This window comes from Oryctolagus cuniculus, chromosome 15, assembly GCF_964237555.1.
Source record: "Oryctolagus cuniculus chromosome 15, mOryCun1.1, whole genome shotgun sequence".
Taxonomy (NCBI): Eukaryota; Metazoa; Chordata; class Mammalia; order Lagomorpha; family Leporidae; genus Oryctolagus; species Oryctolagus cuniculus.
The window spans coordinates 29812890-29828823 of NC_091446.1; the positions used below are offsets into that span (position 1 = coordinate 29812890).

General features: G+C 48.6%; 1 protein-coding gene across 4 annotated transcripts in view; it reads left to right on the top strand.

The window, feature by feature from the left end:
* Positions 1–15934, top strand: part of PKD2L1 (polycystin 2 like 1, transient receptor potential cation channel) — a 116590-nt gene that overhangs the window by 96546 nt on the left and 4110 nt on the right. For 3 of the 4 annotated variants that reach the window (XM_070057401.1, XM_070057400.1, XM_070057399.1), the window contains 9 exons: positions 9278–9405; positions 9848–10101; positions 11990–12214; positions 12377–12605; positions 13216–13386; positions 13567–13748; positions 14038–14158; positions 15211–15309; positions 15515–15633. In XM_070057401.1, the coding sequence (XP_069913502.1) occupies positions 9289–9405; positions 9848–10101; positions 11990–12214; positions 12377–12605; positions 13216–13386; positions 13567–13748; positions 14038–14158; positions 15211–15309; positions 15515–15633 (1517 nt within the window). In that variant the 5' untranslated portion in view covers positions 9278–9288. Of the gene's footprint in view, positions 1–9277; positions 9406–9847; positions 10102–11989; positions 12606–13215; positions 13387–13566; positions 13749–14037; positions 14159–15210; positions 15310–15514; positions 15634–15934 lie in introns of all 4 variants that reach the window. The other variant, XM_051823491.2, reaches the window with a different exon arrangement.

Sequence of the window (15934 nt, forward strand, 5' to 3'; positions counted from 1 at the left end):
TTTGTGCAGAAATAAAACTTGGAGACCCTTAAGGAATTAATAGTAGGTATGTTTCTCAACTATCATCAATTGATGTGTCAGTAAGCCCACTTTAATATAAGAATGCATTTTAACTAATGTGGATAAAGCTTCTTTTAAAATGCCAATTTTGGGGCCAGCATTGTGGCATATAGGTAAAGCCACTGCCTGCGATGCCAGCATCCCATATGGGTATGGGTGCTGGTTCTAGTCCCATATTATATTATATGTTCTCTGCTTCTGATCCAGCTCCCTGCTAATGGCCAGGGGAAAGCAGCAGAAGATGGCCCAAGTGTTTGAACCCCAGCCACCCATGTGAGAGACCCAGATGGAGCTCCTGGCTCCTGGCTTTGGCCTAGCCCTGTGTTGGCTGGCCATTGTGGCCCTCTGGGGAGTGAACCGTGGATGGAAGATCTCTGTCTTTCCCTCTCTGTGACTCTTTCAAAACAAATAAATAAATCTTAAAAAAAAGAGAGAGATAGCAATCTTTTGAGTGTACCAAGTGCTTTCACAATTCACTTTCTGTTACATTATAAATTTGCACAACCTTAACTGTTTGATTTGAATACAGTCAGTGTCCTGAAACAGAATGGTTTAAGGCAGTGCAGTGGTATATTGGTATGGTGAAGAATGGTGGTTAAATTCGTGGTCTTTGCAGTAAGGCAGACTTTTGCTTGAATCCATGTCCTTTCTGCTTGCTGTATGATCTTTGAACAAGTTATTTAACTATTTAACAACATTCTGGATCTCGGTTATGTGCATAAGATGGAGATGGTAGTTCCTAGTTTATCAGTTTCTTTCAGGATTGTGGAAGACAACAATGTCTGGTGAGTGGCAGTAAAGATGGTTACTGGTATTATGAGTAACTGTGAATTAGATCTGAGGCCAAGATTAATAGGCATTTGGGGCGGGGGGGCAGATTTAATTTCTGCCCAAGAAAAACATCAGATGCTTTGTATTAGATCTCTGAATCTCCACCAGAGCATTCTTACGCAGCCATTGTCTGGTCTTTGAAAGTTTCCTGGAGTGAAGCACTCACCACCTCAGAAAGGAAGGCACTGAGACGCTGGTATTTGACAGCATGAAGTCATATTGACTCCTTCCATTCTTGTCACTTTTTGGAATACATAGTGTCATCCCACCTCTTCACTGAATCTTAAGGAAAAGCACCAGGAAGGCCAGCCCTGCTGTCAGTGAGAAATCTCCACGGCACAGTCACAGTCCTGCACTCGTGCTTCCCAGGGTGAAGTGGATGTTTGTGGAATGGCCCATTGCATGATGGAAAGCACTAGTGGTTGGGAAGGGCTGCCTTGTATGGAGCGTGGGTTTCCTCCCTGTGCCTTCTCTGCCCTGAATACAGTCCTTCTTTGGAGCAGTAGAGAATCAGTTTACTGTGGAGGTGTTAGCAGAGATGGGTGAGGTAGGTTCTTATCTTCATGCAAGAAAGAATTCAAACAGGAGACAGAGAACAGTGGTAAGCAAGGTAGCAAGGTTTATTGGAGTAGGGCATCTATCAGAACGGATGGGACAGAATCAGAGAGAGAGTGCCCAGTCACTCAGACTGGGGGAAAGCAGAGTCACATGGTTAATTGGAGAGAATGCACCCGGCAGGCCAGGCAGGTGGCTCAGCAGAGAGCTGCGTGCTGAGAGCACAGTCTGTATTCAGATGGGGTTTTTAAGGGGAAGGGGTCCAGTGCTTCCTGCCTCCCTCTCCAGGACAAAGGGTTTGCTGAGTGCGAATTAGGTGAAATTCCTCCTGAGGTTTCACTACTCAATGCTATCAGACTGGGGAGCCCACCTGGCACCAGGCAGAGGAGCCTCCCCTAGGGTGCCTGCCTTGGAGGAAGGATGTAATGGTTTTATTGCTCAATGTCATCAGGCCAGGTAACCCATTTGGTGCTGAGGAGAGAGGATTCTCCTGGGAAGCCTTCCCTGGGGGAAGGGCTGAGACAACCTGTGCAGTTATCAGGGAATGGGCAGAACTGTGACACATAAAACACTGGGCTGTTTCCTAGGTGAGCTTCTGCAGATGCTTTGTTTTCCTCAGGCCCTTCTCATACACATGGCTGATTTATAACTTCCTATCTAACAGAGGCAGGCATATTTGCATTTGAATCTTGGTTCCATCCGTTGTTTACCTTAGGTAAATAAGCTTGTCAAGCACTTGGCACAGGGCACATTATAGGTGTTCAGAGGCAAGGAGGAACCGCTCTGGTCATTTCCTTCTCCTGATGTGGAGAATGGTGGTGAGATGCACATGTTGAGTCCCTGTTAGATTCAGAAATCTCAGAAGAGGTGTTTCAGTTAGTCAGGCTGGTTCTTCACAGTGAGGTCCGACTGGGATCCTTATTACTCGAGGAGAAACTAATGGTAGAGGGGCCAGAGACATCAAGAAGGACTAAGTTGTTTTCCGTCTCCTCCCACTGTAATGACCTAAGGGGTGTGATTCCCTAACATGAGAATGGTGGTTCCTGCAGGCAATGGAGTCGGTGATTTCCCCATGGGGTGGAGAGGGAGTGTTCTAAGTGGTCTGTGTAGTTTGCAAAGCTCTCCCAGTCCTGAGGAGGTCTGGCAAGCCCCTCTCTCCTTCCCACTGCTAATGAGAATCGCTGACATTGACTGCCTTTTTGACATCTTCGTCAAAGGGAAGTGGAATTGACTGGTTCTCAAAATGCAGTCTCAAGACCAGAAGCACCAGTTTTATCCCAGAACTTATCAGACATGCAAATGTTGAGCCCCACCCAAACCTACAGTAAACTGTGTCATAGCAAGCCTTGCAGGTACTCCTGCTCCATGCTAGAGTCTGTGTGTCAGCGGGTTAAGGAAAGGGGAGAAAGTCCTAGCAGCTGGAGTCATCACGCACCTGGCAACCCTGGGCTCCTCCTGCCCTGCTGCTGAATTTGTTACCAGAGAAATTTGGAGGGTTCTTGTCTTCGCGCAAGAAAGAATTCAGGCGTGAGACATAGTAGTGGAAAGTAGAAGTAGCAAAGTTTATTAGGGTAGGGACATCCGCAAGAACGGATGGGCACCTCTCCAGACAGGACCTGAGAGAGAGTGCAGTCGCTTGGACGTGGGAAGGAGCAAGGTTACATGGTTGAGTGGAGAGATTACACCTGGCCAGGCAGGTGGGCGACTCAGCATAGAGGCAGAGGGCTGAGTGTGCTGTCCATTTGAGGCCGGGGGTTTTTAAGGAGATGGGTCTCTGTCTTCACACATTTCCTCCTGAAACAAAGGATTTTATGGCTGTAAATATTAAGAAGCTTCTATCTGAGTGTTCCCTTGAAGGTATCAGACAGGAGGAAGCCTAGCTGGCGCCAACCTGGGTTCAGAGGAAGGGTGAGCAGGACCCCCTGGAGAATGGAGATCCCGAGCAGGGTATTTGAAATGCAGATACTGGGCTGCATCTGGGAGATTGTGGAAGATTTGTCAGGCAGAAGGGGCAGGGACCTCCACCTGGCAGGTTATCAGGTAGAAGGGGGCAGGGCAGGATGCGAACACTGGGCTGCCCCAAAGCATTATTGGGAAGACTTTGAGATGTAGATGCATATGCTGGACGTAGAAGTCTTCTCTTTAGGCCTTTGTCATACACACATAAGCTCATACCTAACTTCCTACCTAACAAATTCAGATCACTGCAGCTTCCAGACCCGATGCCCATATGATGTTGCAGACGGCTGACTTAGGAGACTGAGTGCTGCCAGTACCTTTCCCACCCTCATACCAAGCAAGAGTTATTGGGCAGCGGGGCTTGCTTATCAGGCTAGCTAAGCACTGGCTTCACTTCTCTTACTCAAGACTTGCATGAATTTATTGTTCTCTTTGGACTAAGGAATGTTCCAGCCTCTTTCCAAACATCTACTAAATAGAAGATGTCTGTGACTGTGTTGATGAAATTGCTGTTATGGGTCAGTTTGAAATTGGTTCACTTCTTTCTACTCTGTATTGTAATTATATTTTTTATTTTCTGCTGTTGGTTCAGCCCAATAAACAATTGAGAACTTACTAAATATCAGACAATATACTCAATGAATAAAACACACTCCTGGCCAGAGCCACGGCTCACTTGGCTAATCCTCTGCCTGCGGCGCCAGCACCCCGGGTTCTTGTCCCAGTTGGAGCGCCGGATTCTATCCCGGTTGCTCCTCTTCCAGTCCAGCTCTCTACTGTGGTCCAGGAAGGCAGTGGAGGATGGCCCAGGTCCTTGGGCCCTGCACCCGCATGGGAGACCAGGAGGAAGCACGTGGCTCCTGGCTTCAGATCGGCACAGCGTGCCGGCAGTAGCGGCCATTTGGGGGGGTGAACCAATGGAAGGAAGACCTTTCTCTCTGTCTCTCTCTCTCTCTCACTAACTCTGTCTGTCAAAAGAAACACACACACACACACACACACACACACTCCTTAACCCTAAGGAGCACACAGTGTTCCTTGTAGGTACTGTATTTCCTGATTTAAAGATGAGAAAGTGGGGCCAGAACTGTGTTGTAACAGGTAAAGCCACCTCCTGCAGTGCCAGCATCCCATTTTGGCGCTAGTTCAAGTCCCAGCTGCTCCAATTCTGATCCAGCTCTCTGCTATGGCCTGGAAAAATAGTAGAAGATGGCCCAAGCCCTTGGGCCCCTGCACCCATGTGGGAGATCCAGAAGAAGCTCTTGGCTTCTGGCTTCGGACCAGCACAGCTCTGGCCATTGCAGCCGTCTGAGGAGCCGTCTGCAGCAGATGGGAGATACCTTTCTCTGTCTCTCCCTCTCTCTCTCTCTCTCTTTCTTTCTCTCTCTCTTCCTCTGCCTCTCTGTAACTCAGCCTTTTAAATAAAATAAAAATAAAATCTTAAAAAAAGATGAGAAAGTGGCCGGCACCGCGGCTCACTAGGCTAATCCTCTGCCTTGCGGCGCCGGCACATGGGGTTCTAGTCCTGGTCAGGGCACCGGATTCTGTCCCGGTTGCCCCTCTTCCAGGCCAGCTCTCTGCTGTGGCCAGGGAGTGCAGTGGAGGATGGCCCAAGTACTTGGGCCCTGCACCACACGGGAGACCAGGATAAGCACCTGGCTCCTGCCATCAGATCAGCGCGGTGCACGGGCCGCAGCGCACCAGCCGTGGCGGCCATTGGAGGGTGAACCAATGGCAAAGGAAGATCTTTCTCTCTGTCTCTCTCTCTCACTGTCCACTCTGCCTGTCAAAAAAAAAAAAAAAAAAAAAAGATAAGAAAGTGCGACACTGAACCAAAATCTATACTATGCTGAGTCAAGTTTATATTGTAAGTGATAGGTCTGACTGACTCCAAAGCTCATACTCATCCTAATAGCAAGTCCATTCAGGGACATGAGTTTCTCTAAAGGACTTTAAAAATATATTTATTTATTTTACGAGTAGAGTGACAAAGAGAGGGGGAGAAGCGTGAGCGCGCGCACACACACACACACACACACACACACAGGGTCTGCAGCCCAAATGCAAACCATATTTTGCTTTCCCAAGCACATTAGCAGGAAGCTGGATCCGAAGCAGAGTGGCTGGGACTCAAAGCAGAACTCTGATATGGGATGCTGGCATCACAAGCAGCAGCTTAACCCTCTACACCTCACCACTGGCCCCACAACAGGACTTTAAAACCGTGACAACTAGCCAAGTATTTTGCACAGTGGTAGACTTCGGGGGCCAGCACTGTAGCACAGCAAATTAAGCCACCACCTGCAGCACCAGCATCCCATATAGGCACCGGTTCAAGAACCAGCTGCTTCTTTTCTGATCCAGCTCCCTACTGATACACCTGGGAAAGTAACAGAAGATGGTCCAAGTGCTTGGGCCCCCTGAACCCATACGGGAGACCTGGATGAAGCTCCTGGCTCCTGGCTTTGGCCTGGCCCAGTCCTGGCTGTTGTGGCCATTTGAGGAGTGAATCAACAGATGGAAAATTTTTCTTTCTCTGTAACTTTGCCTTTCAAATAAATAGAATAAATCTTTTTTTTTAAATGGTAGACTTTGAAGAATGTTTGTTTAATATAAAATGTCTTTAGAATAATTCCAGTTGATAAATTGATAAAATGGTCCAATAAATATAAAAATTGAGATTATCAGAAATAGCTTGAGTTTCAGAAACTGGTGATAGCAAGTACCGGGTTTCCTTATTCTTCTCTCTCTTTTCTGTCCCCTCTCCACATACACACATACTCTACTGTTTGAGAGTAAATTGCCAACATAATGCTGCATTATTCCAAAATACTTTAATGTTAATTTTGTACAAAGTATGAAATTTGTAGAAATAAGAATTGATATGAAAGAGAGGATGTTCGGATGGAGGGAATAGTTTGTAAAGGTTCTAAACTAAGTTTGGATTCTAACTTGGAAGGTTTTTAAGGTTGCTTCTTGGTCTTCACTTAAAAAGCTACAAAGAAGAGTAAATACTAATGTTCTGTGTAGTAATAGAAACTTGACTACGTGAAACCATTTTTTGTAGCTATTATATGCTTTAGTCTCTTAAAGGACAACCAGAGACATGCCTTCAAAAGTGGTTGGCAAGCACTTCGGAACGTTAATAATTCTGGACAGTGACTTCCAACTGGAGAAGAGAAAAAGCAGTAGTGAAAAAGCTGTAGTACCACCTAGTGGACTTTCTGGAGGTATAATAACAGCTTGTGTTATTAGGAAAAGCTCTGCTCCCTGCTCATAATTCTTTTTTATTTTTATTTACTTGACAGAGTTACAGAGAGAAAAGGAGAGGTGGGGGGTGGTGGTCTTTCATCTGTTGGTTCACTCCCTGGTTGGCCATAATGGCCAGAACTGTGTCGATCTGAAACCAGGAGCCAGGATCCGAAGCCAGGAGCCAGGAGCTTCTTCCAGGCCTCCCACATGGGTGCAGGGGCCCGAGGACTTGGGCCATCTTCTACTGCTTTCCCAGGCCGTAGCAGAGAGCTGGATCAGAAGACTCAAACTGGTGCCCATATGGGGATTGCTGCACGGCAGGTGGCGGCTTTACCCACTGCACCACAGCACTGGCCCCTGCTCAAAGTTCTAACTGCATGAAGGGCTTCCAACAGATAGAAGTTTTATTTCCTGTGGGAGCCCAATTTCCAGATCCAGAAAAGTTGAGTCTAAGGTCTTCTGCTGACACACAGGACAGATAACCGCAGTTTTGGATCAGAGAGAAGGAAGCCCTGTCTTAGGTTTTCTAGGAATGGGAAGTGGAATCAGCTTCCTTCCTTGCTGATTTTCCCAACCTGGAAATGTGCGGGTGATCCGCTGAGTCTGCCTGCCCTGCCCATGCAGGAGGTTGAGAGGGCATGGCACACCACACCTCCCGGGAAGGACCCCACAGCCTGGCTGCTGGTGGGCGGGGGGAGTCCCGGGCACATTTCTCCCCACCCCCGCCAATCAGGTATACTGCTCATGACGTGGTCAAAAAATTTGCGTAACAAAATAAATACTAACAAATTATAATCTATAGGGGAAAAACCAAGAGCCCTTGAGTTCAAAATGATGCACATAAATGAAAGGGGAAGAAGGGAAGCCCTTCTGGAAACCAGCGCCAACTGATATCTGTAGAGGGAATGAGGACATTTTAAAATTCACCACGTGGTAATCATATTAATAATAAGCCGAAGTAATTGATGGATGATTTCATCTTGTAGATGAAAGACTGATGAGAAACAGGATATTTACATAGTGTCAAAGTATTTCCACACAAAATATATCCATATTAATTACAAGAGAAAAATCGTCATTTTGGTCTTCCTTTGCTGTTGGTTCACCCTCCAATGGCCGCCGTGGCCGGTGTGCTGCGGCCGGTGCACCGCGCTGATCCGATGGCAGGATCCAGGTACTTATCCTGGTCTCCCATGGGGTGCAGGGCCCAAGCACTTTGGCCATCCTCCACTGCACTCCCTGGCCACAGCAGAGAGCTGGCCTGGAAGAGGGGCAACCGGGACAGAATCCAGTGCCCCGACTGGGACTAGAACCCGGTGTGCCGACGCTGTAAGGCGGAGGATTAGCCTATTGAGCCGCGGCGCCGGCCAAAAATCGTCATTTTGCATTGGAGAAACCTGGCAAACACCGCCTTAACAAAGGATCAAAGTGTCACCAGAAATGAGAGAAAATAGACATTTCTGCACTTCCTGGTATGAGACACTGTTGGTTTTCCTCCCAAAATGCATAACCTGCATTTAATCATGGGAAACACCAGGCAAACCTAGATTGAGGAAAATCTAAAAAATATATGGATTATATTCTTCAAACCCTGCATTTTCACCAGAAAACTTAGAGCTTCCCTTGACAGCTCTATTTTAGGTACATGGAACTGCATGTATGTGAGGGTGGATTAGGGAGATCCCATTCTTCAGGGCAAAGACCAGGTCTCTTTTGACCTAGGGATTCTCTGAACCTCTCTGTCAGGAAACAGCTGTGCCCATTAGGATGCACCAGTGGGGGCCAGGCCAGTATTGTGGCCTAACAGGTTAAGTCACTGCCTGCAATGCTGGCGTCCCATATGGGCACCATCTTGAGTCCTGCCTGCTCCACTTACAATCCAGTTCACTGCTAATGTGCCTGGGAAAACAGCAGAAGGTAGATCAAGTGCTTGGGCCCCTGAACCCACGTGGGAGACCCAGAAGAAGCTCTGGGGTCCTGACTTTGGTGTGGCCCAGCCCCAGCCATTGCAGCCATTTGGGGAGTAAACCAGCAGATGGAAGATTCATTCTCTCTCTCTTTTTGTAACTCTGCCTTTCAAATAAATAAAATAAATCTTTAAAAATAAAAAAAAAGGATTCATCAATCATGTCAGGGCCAGAGGTGCCATGCTGACCTGCTACTCCAGGGATGCCAAGTTGCGACCAAGAGGCTGCAAAGCCATTGTAAACTGTTTGCCAGGGCTACAGAGTACTCTAGAATTTGGAGGCACTTTCCAAAAAGCATAAATGTAGACCAAACAAAGGGAATCACCACCCAATAAAGAGGCAGAAATATCTTGGCTCTGGGAATAAGAACTAGGAAGTTAACCTGAGTCAGGAAAAGTGAATTTTCAGTATGACAATGTCAAGAGACACTACTGAGTAGAGTTCAGTCTTTCAGAGGTCAGCTTGGAGGAGAGGGGAGACTTGGTGCCGCAACCCTTGATTTCCCCAATGCCACCATCAGTCTCCACCAACTTAGGGGCCGAGTCTGATGGCCCCCATCTAGGTAGCATCATCCAGGGAAACGGGCCACCCTGGCTCCTCTGGGGAATGGAGTTGGGAACAGTAAGGACATGGCTTCTTGGATTATTTTCTAGTGACCTATGGAATGACAAGCTCCAGTGCCTATTACTACACCAAGGTCATGTCAGAGCTCTTCTTACTTACGCCAGCAGACACTGGAGTCTCCTTCCAAGCCATCAGCAGCATGGCAGACTTCTGGGATGTGAGTATGGGATCTCCTTAACCTTCCTGCTCTCCTCTCCTCCCCAGTGGCCTGACACCACAAGCCAGAATTCAGAGAGGTCAGACAGTGGATCAGACTACATGCTTGGATATGATCAGGCCAGTCAGGAATCAGGCCAAATCAAGAGTCAGGTTGAATTATTGGGTCAGAGTAGAGTCTGGGTGGAGGTGAGAGGTGGGGATGCTGACTAAGGAATCAAACCAGGAATAAGACTAATGTTGGGATTCAGAGGTAAGCCTGACCTTCAAAACACATTTTTAATAGGGTGAAGTCAGGGTCTGGTCAGGGTTCTCAGATCAATTGAGGAGTCCAGCAAAAGATATTTGCCCAGGTTAGGGTTGAAGTCGGGATTGAGGGTGGTCATTCTAAGAGTAGGGGTCAGAATGAGGCTTGGCTGGGCCCAACCCAGCTTGTGGTCTAGTTTGCCCAGGGCCCACTACTGGACAGCTTGTATTGGACCAAATGGTACAACAACCGAAGCCTGGGCCATGGCTCCCACTCCTTCATCTACTACGAGAACATGCTGCTGGGTGTTCCGAGGCTGCGGCAGCTGCGGGTCCGCAATGACTCCTGTGTGGTGCATGAGGACTTCCGTGAGGACATTTTGAGCTGCTATGATGTCTACTCTGCTGACAAAGAGGAGCAACTCCCCTTTGGACCCCTTAACGGCACAGCGTAAGTGAGCCCCTACCAATGGCACAGAGCTTGTCCCCTCTGAGCCTGACGCCATCACAAGGTGTGGAACCACTTCCACTGAGTCTTAAAGAGCTTTGGGGACACTCCAGGGGACTTGGGAGGCATCTAAGTCCCAATTGTTGGGACTTGGTCTGATCACTCCAGAATAAAGGAGGCAATTAGCAGGCAGAGTCACTCTCTCTGGACTTTTTCCCACACCTAGGTCACAGTCACATTTATCCTACCCTGCAGGCAGTGCTTCCACAGAAGATACTTCTGCCCAGAGGTCTCTTAGGGATGTGAAGACTAAGTAGGGTTGAGGCTACCACAAGAGTCACAGTTGTAGCATCTGACACTTGGGACTGATGGGGGTAACAGCTAGGAGCCAAGGGTGGAAGAGGAGTAAGGGAAGAAAGGGAGGAGGGTAGATAGGAAAAAGAAGGAGGAAGTAAGGGCCCATGGTGGAAAAGTCTGGTGTTAAGTAGTCAGCTGCAGGAGCACAAGAGATGGAAAGATCTTTTATTATTATTATTATTATTATTATTATTATTATTATTTGAAAGTCAGAGTTACAAAGAGAGAGAAGGAGAGGTAGAGAGAGAGGGAGAGGTCTTCCATCCACTGGTTCACTCCCCAAATGGCTGCAATGGCTGGAGCTGAGCTGATGCGTACCCAGGAGCCAGGAGCCAGGAGCTTCTTCCGGGTTTCCACATTGGGTGCAGGGGCCCAAGGACTCGGGCCATATTCTACTGCCTTCCCAGGCCATAGCAGAGAGCTGGATCAGAGGTGGAGCAGCCAGGATTTGAACCGGCACCCATAAGGGATGCCGGCACTTCAGGCGGCGGCTTTACCTGCTAAGCCACAGCGCCAGCCCCAAGCTGGAAAGATCTTTAACACATTGTGGGTGTGGGCTCCAAGGGCTTCCCTTTTGGGAACCAATCAGTCTGAGGACAAAAGTAGGGCTTGGCTTTGTCACCTACAGCCGTGAGTAACATAGTAAAACGTTAGGAGATTTTCATGTGCATTTTGGTTCTGCCACCAGACAGTTGGATTATCTTGGAAATCTCTGACTCTTAGTTTCCTCTTCTGCAAGATGTAGGTAATAGGAGTATTTGTCCTCCCTTTTCAAATGGCTGTTAATATCAGATCAAATAATATTTGTGAACTTGTAAAGCCCCCTCATAATACATCTAATATGTATACACATATATATTTGTATATATCATATATAGTTCATGTATTTTAAATACATATTTCCACAAAAAAGTGCAATTGAAAGTATTTTGGGTGCATAACATTTCGAAATTCATGCACATAAGTATTCAAAAAGTTCACAGAAGGGTGGGCATTTGGTACAACAGTTAAGATACCTATATCCCATACCAGAGTGCCTGGGTTAGAACCCCAGATCTACTCCTGATTCCAGCTTCCTGGTCAGCTCCTGGCTTCAGCCTGGATGATCTGGCCCAGCCCCAAAGCCCCAATCATTGCAGGCACATGGGAAGTGAGCCCGTGGATGGGAGTTTTCTGGGCCTGTCTCTCTGTTTCTGGCTCTGTCTGCCTGTCAATTTTTTTTAATGTCATGGAAAATGTGCATTATTAAAAAAAAACCATTCATAGACTTCAAAATGTTGTGTATCAAAATAAATGCATCTTTTAATTGAATTTTCCATGAGCTTTTTGAAGTAGCCTCGTACAGTACACAACCTGTGTATATATCACACACATGGACATGCATAAACATGAGTGCAGACATATTGTAAATACATGCATGATTTATGTGAAACCATGAAGCCCAGACAACCACAGAGCCTTGCCACTGCCTTGGGAGCTGAGCCCTTAGACAGATTCTGGCCTTTCTACACTCAGACGGCCTCTTCTGTGGCAGGTGGACGTACCACTCGCAGGATGAGCTGGGGGGCTCCTCCCACTGGGGCAAGCTCACAAGCTACAGTGGAGGCGGCTACTACTTGGACCTTCCACGATCCCGACAGGCCAGTGCAGAAGTGCTCCGTGACCTTCAGGAGGGGCTGTGGCTGGACAGGGGCACTCGGGTGGTCTTCATCGACTTCTCAGTCTACAATGCCAACATCAATCTCTTCTGTGTTCTGAGGTGCTCCCTTCCCCTACTGCACCCTCTGTGCGCGGTTCCTGGTTCTTTCCTCCTATGCTTGAGACCCTTCCCCAAACTTGTGACCTACAGTGGGAGGGGGAGGAGAGGAGGTCAAAGAACTATCCCAGCCCAGGCTCCACTAGACACCCCCCTCTCCGCCAGACTGGTGGTGGAGTTTCCAGCCACAGGAGGTGCCATCCCATCCTGGCAAATCCGCACTGTTAAGCTGATCCGCTACGTCAGCAACTGGGACTTCGTCGTTGTTGGCTGTGAGGTCGTCTTCTGCATCTTCATCATCTACTACGTGGTGGAGGAGATCCTGGAGCTCCACATCCACCGGCTCCGCTACCTCCACAGCATCTGGAATGTTCTGGACCTCTTGGTCATCTTGGTGAGGGACAGATGGAGAGAGGGCATCCACCTTGGCAGCAGCTCCAGGTTCTTCCTTTTGGGCCCAAAGACCTAATCACTTGCAGTAGCTCCCAAAGCAAGAGGCAGATGCCCCCCAGCTCAGGCCCGGGGAAGCCCCGAACCCCACATCTCCTCTCCTCCTTACCTGCGATCCAGGCCCTGTGCCTTTTCTCTTTTCTGTTGCCCTTCTGTCTTGTGCCTGTATGACCTGTCCTCGTCCCTGGGTACCCTTGCCTTTTCTCTTCCCTCCTATTCAAGGGTTCTGCCCCTTCATCTCCATCTGCCTCTTATCAGCAGGACACATTCATTTCCTGACCAAGGCTCAGGGCTGGTGGGGGTGGGGGAGGAAGAGTCCTTGGCTCCAGGTCCCTGTGACCTTTACAAGTCTTCCCTTGGGCTCTGGAACACCTGAGCTGCTCCCCCATCACCCTGGCCTGGCCATTTGAACCTGAGCCAGTGGACACCTCAGCAGGGTAGGAAGTGTCTTTCCCACCTGTCTTCCTGCCCCCGCTCTCCCCTGGGACCTCATCTCGGCACTTCCCTTGAGATCCTCGTGACTATTCTGACACCCCATGACCTCGGTGTGACAGCTCTCCATCATGGCCGTGGGCTTCCACGTATTCCGAACCCTGGAGGTGAACCGGCTGATGGGGAAGCTCCTGCAACAGCCGAACACGTACGCGGACTTTGAGTTCCTCGCCTTCTGGCAGACACAGTACAACAACATGAACGCTGTCAACCTCTTCTTTGCCTGGATCAAGGTACTTGGGGCAGCCGCCCCCACCTCTGGCTCAGGGAACCGATTGTCCTTTCCTCACTGCGTGTCTCATTTCCCCTTCTGGTATGGTGCCTCCTGTGGCCTCCACAGGTCCCTGGAGTGGACTTTTCAGAGCTTTCCCTCTTTTCCTCCTTCACCATCTGGTTCCACATGGCCCTTGCAGGTATTCAAGTACATCAGCTTCAACAAAACCATGACCCAGCTCTCCTCCACCCTGGCCCGCTGTGCCAAGGACATCCTGGGCTTCGCTGTCATGTTCTTCATCGTTTTCTTCGCCTACGCCCAGCTCGGCTACTTGCTTTTCGGGACCCAAGTGGAAAACTTCAGCACTTTCATCAAGTGCATGTGTGTATGCTGCCCCCTCTCTCTTCCCTGGACCCTCACTCGCAGTTCCCTGGGTCTGTGTGTCCTTGGGCAAGATGGGGAGAAGTGTGTGGATGGGTCTGTGCTTAAAGCAGCTGTGTGAGCCTCGAGGGGCCCTGATGTGCCCTCAAGTCATCTGCACACCTGCTCTCTCCATTGGGTTGGGTTGGAGATGCAGTGAGGGGTCTGTAGTGAGGAATGTGGGGTGGGTGTGGGGACTGGGGTGAGGCACTGGTTTAGGCTCTGGTGACACCTTGGCCTGGTCTGTCAGTTTCACTCAGTTCCGGATAATCCTTGGGGACTTTGACTATAATGCTATCGACAATGCCAACCGCATCCTGGGCCCTGTCTACTTCGTCACCTACGTCTTCTTCGTCTTCTTTGTGCTTCTGGTAAGAGTTCCTCTGAGGGGTGGAGACATAGCTCAAAACTCCAGCCTGCAGGCTGTCTATGTCCCTAGTCAGGATTATGATGGATTTTTCAAGTTAAGGATGGAGATTGAGGGAGGACTTCTTCTTTTTTTTTTTTTTTTTTTTTTTTTTTGACAGGCAGAGTGGACAGTGAGAGAGAGAGACAGAGAGAAAGGTCTTCCTTTGCCGTTGGTTCACCCTCCAATGGCTGCTGCGGCCGGTGAGCTACGGCCGGCGCACCATGCTGACCTGATGGCAGGAGCCAGGTACTTATCCTGGTCTCCCATGGGGTGAAGAGCCCAAGCACTTGGGCCATCCTAAGGGGAGGACTTCTAAAGCTGGCTACCATGGTCAGCCTGGCCAGCAGAGTCAAGCAGTTTCCAGAGTACAGGGTTACCTGCAGTTGCCTCCAGTGAGATCAAATCCGCTCACATCCCTCAAAGACACGAGGGGAGGGCAAAGTGCCTCATGAAGGGAAGCGGGTGCACCTGGAAGTTCCTGTGCCCATTCTCCCAAGACTGCCTTCCTCTGGGGAATCTCTTGCTGATTTCTCCTACCACCACTTGCTGGTTGTTCTCTCTCCCTGTCAACCATAAAAAATCTGGATTTGGTTTTTATTAATGAGGCCAACACATTTCTTTATATGAACAATGGTTGAGGATACAGAAATGAATGGTGGGTAGCTGGTAAAGAGAGCACCATTTTGCTCTCACCTTGAGAAGTTTCTGACTTCAGTGATGGGCAGGTCGTCATTAGATGGAGATCTGTGGCATGTGTTGACTGTCTTTGTGGTGAGCAAGGTTATTGCAGCACCTGACAGTGAGGACACCAAGTTGACACAGAAGCAAGGCAGAACTGCGCTGTAAGGCTGGGCTCTGAGGATGTGGGAGGTGCAGTGGGTGAGTGAGCTGCAGAGCTGGGGTGAGAACATTGGCTCCTTTAGAACATATGTCTAGGACATGAATGGGATCAGTGGGCTCAATGCTTTTAGTGGGTCTGGTGATGAGAACCCAGTTCTGTGCCTTATCCTTCAGAACATGTTCCTGGCTATCATCAATGACACATACTCTGAGGTCAAGGAGGAGCTGGCTGGACAGAAGGATGAGCTGCAGCTTTCCGACCTCCTGAAACAGGTGAGTACTCGGTCTCCTCCAGCTGCACATCCGCATCAGGGTCTGGGTTCAAGGTTCTGGGTTCTGGTCTGGTCCTGCTGGTAAATGTTCCTGTGCCCTTGTTTGCCTTCAACATATCCTAGAAACCCAGCATCTGTGGGTAGACATGAGGCTATGAACAGCAAGAGGCCTGTGGGGACTGGTACCTATTTCCTTTCCTTTTAAGGGCTATAACAAGACCCTGCAAAGGCTGCGTCTGAGGAAGGAGCAGGTTTCTGATGTGCAGAAGGTTCTGGATGGGGAGCAGGAGATCCAGTTTGAGGATTTTACTAACACCTTGTGGCAGTGAGTAACCAAAGATCCAACTTTCTCTACATTGTTGCTAAGTCTTCGACCCTCGACTCTATATTTTGCTTTTAAGCCTGTGGTCTTCATTATGAGCTTCTGATCTTCTGACCTTGCCCTTTGCCATAATTCCTTTGTTTTGATCACTCTGACCATAGTCTAACATTTTGGACTTTGTCGAACAACTGTTCAGACTAATCATTACATGTATATATGTAATGTAATATATATATATATATATATATATATATATATATGATCTTTGTGTTATGTTTCCTCACAACCACTGGTCTATTCCTCT